We start from the raw sequence: 8,830 nt of genomic DNA on the forward strand, positions 1-8,830 counted from the left end.
ACACACACACACACACACACACACACACACACACACACACACACACATATACACACTTTCAAGAGCAAATCTCCCTTTGCAGCCAGAAGTGCTGAGTGCTGCTGTTTGCTTTGTACACAGAAATTCGCTGAGGCTGTAAGCTGTCCCCAAACATCTGCTCCCTGGAGTGGAGCAGGAGAGCGGCAAGGACTGGATTGGTGTGCATGTTGTTCAGTGTAGCTCTGTCAGAATGTGTTATGAATGGATTTGTATGTGCGGGTGTGTGCATGCATGCGCATGTGAGTGAACAATTATTCAAATAGGTGCTTTGTATCTTTTTGAGCGCTTTATTAGTAGCACCTTGGAAACAAAACACATATTTGTGTAATTGTACACAGGACATCCAAATATGCATAGGCACACACACACACACACACACACTCACACACACAAACAGGTGCACTTCATTTAAACTTTCTTGATGCACAAATTGTTTGCCAGTCAAATATATGAATGAGCCCGATCAAAAAGACTGATTGAGCATGAAAGTCTTTGCAAATAAAGGAAAACATTAAAATCAGACGATCAGACAAACTAAAAGGGAGGAGGGCATTCAAATGATCTGTAATTACAACAACAACTGAGCTATTTGTAAGTGCTTCACTTAGAGTTAGAAAGAGCTTCACTTGAACAATTGATTTTATTCCCCTGAGCACCGGTGAGGATATTACATGCATATTATGCATTAAGTTAATTTTAGGTCAACTCAGCATTAATTACAATGAGCTCAGAAGAACCTACTTACATGTGTTCATTTAAAACGTAGTGTAAGATATGCTGTAAGCTGCATATGTTCTCTCATTGCTCATGCCAAGCAGGGCTCCTCAGGAGAATTTTAACAGTTCCGAACATCAGCTAACTTCCGAGAGAAGACAGTACAGAAGACGGTCAATAGCCTCATTCCTGATGAATTAATACATGTTTTAGTTTAATATCTCAGTGTTGTATCTAAATAAAAATGTAACAGGTAACTTAACTTTGACAAATCATGTTTGATCTATTGTACTTTATTATAAATATGTTTCTTGTTGATCGAAATGAATGAGTTAAATAAAGTAGATTTTGGAACAAATTTCAATACAATAAATTATTGCTGTACAGGAGAGGAAAAGAAAAATAAAGGTGAAGAAAATTCCAACTTGTTCAATGTCACCACTGTTACTACCTGCGGCAGTAATACATTTTCAGCTGAGTTATTTTGGTTTTATTTCCCTTCCATTTACCATGTGTTTGCTCATGTATAAGCACAGCACAGCTGTCAGTCTCGTGAACCAACCGTACATCTTCAGGAAGGAATTACAGAAGAGCACAAATTTATCAGAGTAGAGTCACACTCAAATGCTTTTGAACTAAATGTCAGGTCTGAACAAACAATGCAGTTTGCCTTTCATCAATTGAGAGGCAAATGTTGAAGCTGCCACAGAATGAAATTAAAGTGATAGTTCAACCAAAATAAATCAACTCTTCTTTTCACCTTCACATCATACCTATAACTCACATTAAGTTTTTTTCCTCCACACATTTTCTCTGCTATTTTAAATTGGTGTGCATTTCTAAGTGGATCTATTATACAGTAGAAAACTCTGATGAAGTAAGTTTGGATTTTAAAAAGTCTGACTGCACACCTGCTGCAAACATCCTCTGTGCACATCAAAACCTGTAACTTAATGCCCTGTGGCAAGGGAACATATTCGCACAAGGTGATGAAAGAGTTTCTGATGAGGTCATGCACATGAGGGACCATTTTTATATTCACAAGCTTTATCATCACATTGTTTCATCATCATTGTCCTCATCCTCATAACCTTCACAAGTGCACACTTATTTGCATTAAAAGAAGACAGACGCATTAGATTGTTTTGTTAAGCCTTCCACTTTGTGCTATTTTGTTTAGAGAAAGGCAACCTTAATGGCATGTATTTTGTTTAAATGCAAATGTAAAATAAATTGGGCTGAACACATTTTAAGTCTAGCTTGCATGAAAAATAATTTGTAATTACAAACAAAACTTTAAAATGTGTGCACTGTCAAAAGTTCCTCTGCAGACCTTTACGTTTGAACTTCTATTCCTTTCTAGCTTTCAGTTAAAATGAATGAGATGAACATTATAAAGGATATTGGTTAAGGGGATTAATGTCTATATTCTTCCAAAATTATTCAAGGCAGCATGAAATATAAAAGCAGCAAGGGTGTTATGAATAGTTGGCTCTAAATGTTGTTTATCCGGGCTCTGACATAGAATCCTATTAAGTGTTCAGTATGCTCAAGTAACTTTAATTTTTCAACTTTGCAATTAAAAATAGATCTGTGGTTTATATCCAAAAACCTATTGGGTGAAAATACTATGTTATCCAGTTTATAAAGTGAGCCAGGAACATACTTTTGGGCTTATTAAAATAAGAGATAGGGCAAAAATTAGGTTAGCTCTCTGTGTAGAAAAAATGCATTATGTGGCTTGGAATTATAATATGAACAATTATCATATGGCCTAGTCGCCCCTCTATTCAGCTGGATGAAATATGATTGTGTGGACATAGAGACCCACCACCAGAACAAAAGCGTTCAGAGTTGTTGAAAAAAAGAGAAAACGAAAGAAAGAACGAGAGAAAGAAAGAGAGAGGGAAAGCTCAGACTTAGAGGTCATCCAAATTAATGGTGCATCTTTCTCTCGCTGAGCCGCTGACCGGGTCATCGCTGTCCCGAGGCAAGACAAAGGTCAAGAGGTGAGAGGTGAACGCCGGTGTAACTGCATATATTAGAGTGAAGGTGCCGTCTAATAATTATATTATTATTTTACTTACACAAATCCCAAAGAGGACACCTGTCAAATGTTTAAAACGGACCCAATGCATTCATTTTGATTATCGCTTTGTATTTCTAAGCGGCACCCAGCTGCTTTAGGTTTATTTTCTTTGTTGTTGTCATTAACATCCGCTTTGGATCTACTTACCTTCGCATCAAGTGCAAACACCGCTAATTGAAAGCTAAACACAAATATTCCCTTACATGGAATTAGTGTGGCTGATGGCCTCATATCTTGATATTAGAATAAACATTAACATGAAAGAAACCCATTGCGATACCGGGAACATAACAGTGTTTGTGGGCTGAGTTTACAATCATTTACTTTATATGAGATGAGATGTGAATCTAGAAGGAATATTTAGCAGCTGCTGCTGGGGCCACACAATTTATTGGTTGATCTGCAAACCAGCACAGACAGCGTTTTATTGTCTGCTCTCCCGCATGAGTGTTCAAGCTAAATTATCATTTTCTGATGCATGTATCGGTAATAAAAGACGCAACAACTCCCGACCGTGATTTTTCTACATTCCATTAACATGCAGTTACAGATGCATGCAAATGATCCCAGATTTGTGCCTCAAATAGATGGATCACCACGGATCAATACTCTTAATAAGAACGATCAATAAATCTATCAGTCAATTATGGCATTTTAATCTTTCCGTGAAAAAAAACCTTAAAACCGGACAAATACACAACATTAAACAGCATCAACGCTCTGTTAAATTAGCCTGATAATTATCTGCTACCATGTTTACGATGTTATTTGTTTACAACAGGTGCATCTGACTTTTTCCTCAAATATTCAGAAACAAACAGCTTTTTAAAGAAATTAAAAAATGAAATCTAATAATGCTGCAACTTGAATTGATTGAGTAAGCAAGTAAATCAATCCTGGTAAAAATGTATTTCCAATATAATAAATATGATCAAATGTACATTAAATAAATAAAAATAATTATTATTTTAAACAAATTTAGGAGACACGTGTCCTGTTGAATAAATATTCAAGTAAAGTCAGCTCCTGGTTAAATTGTGAAGAATAAATAAACAAATAGTCTGCCACAGTTTCTACGGACAATTAATATCATTTTGTTTCCTTGTTTTCATAGGAGCGCTGTGCAATGACTTGAATTTTAATATTCAAATCAGCACCAGTCTGAAGCCGAGGGAGGATGACAAATTGTTTTCATCCGTTCTTGCATGACGAAACTTGCCAATGCGCTTCTTGCGATAAGAATCCATCGTGGTAAGCAAATACAGGTGAAGCCTGATTGAAACCGATGCAAAAGGGAATCAAAACATCTGCAGGCAGGCGCCCTTGCATGAGTGAAAGCAGCTCCTGTGGTTCAGGAGTTCAGGGGCAGGTGTTTTGACGAGGACGGTCCAGGAGAGGGGCGGGTGTCCAAAGTGTCAGCGTGAGAGTGCGGTGCCGCCGGCCCCGGGTCTGAGAGCAGCCCGTCTCTCTGTAATTTCTTCTGCTTCATGCGTCTGTTCTGAAACCAAACTTTCACCTGCGTCTCGCTGAGCTGCAGGGCGCTGGCGACATCCACCCGCCTGGCCCGCGTCAGGTACTTGTTGAAGTGGAACTCCTTCTCCAGCTCAGTCAGCTGCTTGGTGCTGAAGCTGGTCCTCGAGGCCCCGTTCACCGTGGGATGGTCACCCGTGCAGATGCTGCTGCTTCCAGCCTCGACAGCACCGAGGCCCGAGCCAACAACACTGAACCCACAGGTCATGTGCATCCTGCCTGGGAACAGAGGACATGAAAACAGTCGTCAGCTAGATCAATGAGGTTACAAAACCCTTCTCAACAAAAGCATCCACGTCCTTGTCCAGGAAATAAGATTAGATATTATTCCAGAGTTGAAACAGCAACAATTCTTGTATAATAAACTTCAGTCAAGGTTACATGTTTTAACTTTTGTATAAATCATCAGAAAATAAATACAATATTAATTACAGCTGTATCTATACTGGCCTGGTAATTTCTGTGATAATGAGGAATAAAACAAAGAATTAATACAAATCACAGTTTGTTTTTGACACTAAAGAAATGAGTTAAAAACATATTGAAACATTCAAAATATTACCTACAAGAAACTGATTTGTAGGAACTGGCCCTGTGCCAAATAGTTGGTTTAAAGTCTTCACCCGGGAGCAATTCTTCTGTCTGTATAACAGACGTATTTCACTGAGGTATCAACTTTAGCAGTAGCCTATAGGCACGTTGTAAAATCGTTTGCAACTGTCAAACATATGGATGGGAAATTATGTTGTATCTAATTGAACCTAACAGAAACACCTGAAAAGTACAATGCGATCTCATGCAACAACATTACAAACTATAGCCTGAAAAATGATTTCGACAAGATTTGAACGTTTCACGTTCATTTTGTAAAAGTCTTGCCTTTGAAGTCCAAGACAAGTTCACCAAATAGTAAAGCTAAATTTGTCGATGTGTATTGCAGATGTATGGAAAAGTTGTCAAAGAAATGTTTGGCGATTCAAAACAACTTTGTATCGTTTACAGTCCATTAACTGTATTCATCAGAATCGTTAATAATTTGCCTTTAGGCCTTTCTGTGTCAATGACAGTTTAACAGTTTACAAATCCTTTCGAACACTGCATTAATGACAAATGCCTCCATTTTTTCCTCTGAGGTTTCTGGGTCACACATTAAAGTATCATCTATGCTACTTATGTGCAATGAATGACAGGAACTGCAGCTATATCTTGATTTTTCATTGCTGACATTGTGGGTAAGTCGTCAGTGTATCTTTGCCTCTGAGAAAATGTGCTGCTGCTGCATAATGGAGTCAGTGTGCCAGGTGTAGAGCAATGCCTCCCACCACAATTCATGGAGAGGAAGGTTAACAGGCCTCTAGCCACTTGGAAAAGCATAGCAGATGGAAAGGTCAGTTATAGGATAAATGTCGACATCTATGTTTTAAGAAAATGAATGTCAAGGTAACCGAGCCTGAGAATTAGAGGGCAGTGAATATGAAGAACCAATACAGAGGAAGTACGTAATTAAGAACTTCAGCTTTCAGGAGTGCAAATCACATGCACATTCTGATTAATGGCACCAAAGATAATAGAATTGATGCCGGCCAGAAGGCATAAAAGAATCAAACTAAATATTTGAGAAATGACTTGCATGCTTAAAAATAGCCAGGCAGCAAAGGGAATGGAAGGGCCTTCCAAGCCAAGGAGAGGGAAGAAGAAAAGAGATAGATCGATACACATTGCCTCAGTCATCTGGGCATCCAGCCCACAGTAATTCAGGTGCTGTCAAAGCATAATTGAAGAATGACGCACTGGGAGTATATACACTGAGCCAAGAGATCAGGTTACTGCAGGTCTGTGGAGGCCTTTCAACATGGACGAATATACGCAAGACTTTGTTTCGTGCCAAAGCCAATACAACCTCCAGAGGAAAGCATACTTTCACTAATGACTCTTTTACAAGTTACACTATAGCGCTAATGAGTTACTCCTACAGAGGATCCCCTTCAGAGAGATGCAGAAGGAGGTTACAAAGATGCAAACCATACTGCGAGGAGATGTGTGTGCGTGGGTGGGTGTGAGCAAATTACTTTCTCAACTACACGGATTTGGTTCATGAGTGGCTAATGTGTTTTATGAATAAAACGACTCCTCGACCAGTGAAAGGTGTTGTTGTCACCTTTTGCCTCCCTCATGGTGCACCATCAGAGAGATCTTTCCCCACTCATCTAGATACTGAAGTAGGAATTAAAAAGCTAGAAATTGTAGTTTTGTGTTTGTTGCATGTTAAAACATTGCAATATTGATGACAAATCAAAAGTTGTTCATGTCACCTTTTCTTCTCATAGTAGCAACATTAGTACAATGTTTACATTGTCCACTAATCTGAATTTCTTTTTTTTGTCAGTTTATCCTTTCTGCAGGATAATCAAATGTAGTATTGTCATCCATGGCCTCTGTGATCGAGCCTTAATCCAAAGTGATATGAATGCACATCATGAATGAACATGAGCGAGGTAATCAAAAGCTAAAAATGTTAATAGCTTAGTGCAGTCAAATCAAAGGTGTTGATGTTACATCTTGTGCGGAATCATCAGAAATAATGTCTCCACATCATGTTATGAACGTGAATGCTGCTGCAGCGTTTGGTTTGTCATCCTTGCAGAGGAGCTCAGGCCTTTTCACCTCAAACAGTCTGCCTCTTTGGTCACTGAACATTTGGGTCAGCAGCACGCTTACAGCAGACATTGTGCTTTGGGGGGAAAAAAGGTTGGACCACCATTGTAGTCAATCTTCGTCCATGTAAAATGTATGACACCCAATCCAACTCCAGTAGCCAGTCAGTCAATTGACATTATTGATCGAATGAAGGATCTATAAAATACTATCACTCACATAAAATTGAGGATTGATAGGCATTTTTCACATTAGTAGGCTATTGGTATTTTTTTTAAGCCTGGGATGTGTATTCTTCTGTGGGCTCTCTGCCCAGAACTCATCAGTCAGGGAAATGATGATCTGTGACAGCAATTATGTTAAAAAGGTGGACACATGTAAAGGTGCTGCAAACTGAAATCAATACACAAGGGCTTTCATTACAAAGAGACAACTAATCAATACTCAGGGAGCACTCCAGCTTACAAGAGTAAGTTTTACTCAACTTCATGTGAGTCTCGACAGCCAGTGGTCTGTTGCATTATTCAACGGCTACTGGTTAGTAAGGGCAAGGGTAAATAATTGATTATTTTCCAGTTGAATATACAGTGAGGCTAAGCAGGCTTTTGACTGTTCTCCACCCGTATTGTGTACAGTCTAGATCCTGCTTGTAACAGTGTGAGGAGCGACGATGTTAAATAACCGACTTACAGAAATAACAGACTTACAGTAACATGGAAACGTTAAGGAAATAGTAACCGAGTCCTCATGTGCATATTCAAATGTGGCGTCGCCTAAACAGCTAGTGCCGTCTTCCAAACACATTGATCTGCTTTAAAACATGGAAAGTGATTTATTTTTAAATTCAACTGTATTGTTGGTGACGGAGGAAATGGTGCACGGTGACGCACAAAACACGTCAGCTATTTGTGTCCTCTTTTTTTCAGCTTGAAGAGAAAACTTCGGCCAAACTTTCCCAACTGTGAATGGAAGTTATCCAAAGCTTAAAGTTACACCAAGAACTCATGTATCCCGAATACGTTAATGTATCAAGTTAATTTATCCCTCCTCTCGTGCGCAGTCTCCCTTGACAAAAAAACTTACCCGCCCGGTGCTGACTCCTTCTTACTCTCATCCACTCAAAAGTTTTACTGCTTACATCCATATGAGCCACGTTACAGTCCGAGCCAGCTGAACTCCCCATGGCGACGTGAATCTCGGGGCCATTACGAGAGTAGACTTGAATTTCCTCGGCAAGTGAGCCAAAACCGGATTGTAGCGTTTCGTTGTTATTTGACACGCAGTATCCGCGTCCTGGAGAGCCCTGCCCCTGCGCCCTGCACCGCCAGGGGACACGGGACGAGTGGGGGCAGGCCGGTGCCGAGAAGCCCTCGAGAGTCTGGCACGCTGGAGGAGGAGGGCTGTCCAAAAAGGTGCAACTGTTGGAGAGAGTTGAGTACCGGGGATGCGGAGTATTAATTCCTGAGGCGACTTTCACCTCGTTTCCCCTCCTCATGACGACTGCCTAGTTCAGGATGCGTACTGCCATCCAGGTCCCGGTTTATGACCTCTTTTGCTCGGCGGCAGCCCGTGAACAGAGGGCTACTCTCCCCTTCGGCCGTTAACTCTTGATAGGAAGTCATTATCACCTCTCCCCTGCATAATCATTGGACGGTGTTGCACTTCATGCCCGGCCTCTCATGCATCCAAGTAACGCATGGTCAGGCGGCCGGACGACCGTGGGGACATTCCTTAGAGGAGAAACAGCAATCCCTGATTGATGGAGATGACGTGCCCTCCTGGTCTCGGCCAATAGCTGGACAT

General features: G+C 40.3%; 1 protein-coding gene across 1 annotated transcript; it reads right to left on the bottom strand.

The window, feature by feature from the left end:
• Nucleotides 1–3,802: 3,802 nt before the first annotated feature.
• hoxc1a (homeobox C1a) lies at nt 3,803–8,525 on the bottom strand. The gene is made up of 2 exons (XM_031845226.1): nt 8,111–8,525; nt 3,803–4,591 (listed from the first exon to the last, which is right to left on the bottom strand). Exons 1-2 carry the CDS (start codon nt 8,520–8,522, stop codon nt 4,194–4,196), a joined length of 810 nt encoding a protein of 269 aa, XP_031701086.1. The 5' UTR covers nt 8,523–8,525; the 3' UTR covers nt 3,803–4,193.
• Between the last annotated feature and the right edge of the window lie 305 nt (nt 8,526–8,830).

The sequence above is a fragment of the Anarrhichthys ocellatus genome, unplaced genomic scaffold (genome assembly GCF_004355925.1).
Source record: "Anarrhichthys ocellatus isolate YVR2014 unplaced genomic scaffold, GSC_Weel_1.0 scaffold5, whole genome shotgun sequence".
Classification (NCBI taxonomy): Eukaryota; Metazoa; Chordata; class Actinopteri; order Perciformes; family Anarhichadidae; genus Anarrhichthys; species Anarrhichthys ocellatus.

Bases quoted from the DNA above. Each gene is read 5' to 3' on its own strand.
- hoxc1a (XM_031845226.1), bottom strand. From the start codon at position 8,522: ATGAGGAGGGGAAACGAGGTGAAAGTCGCCTCAGGAATTAATACTCCG. The intron at 4,592-8,110 runs GTAAGTTTTTTT...CTCTGTTCCCAG, and splicing joins AAGGAGTCAGCACCGGGCGG to GCAGGATGCACATGACCTGT.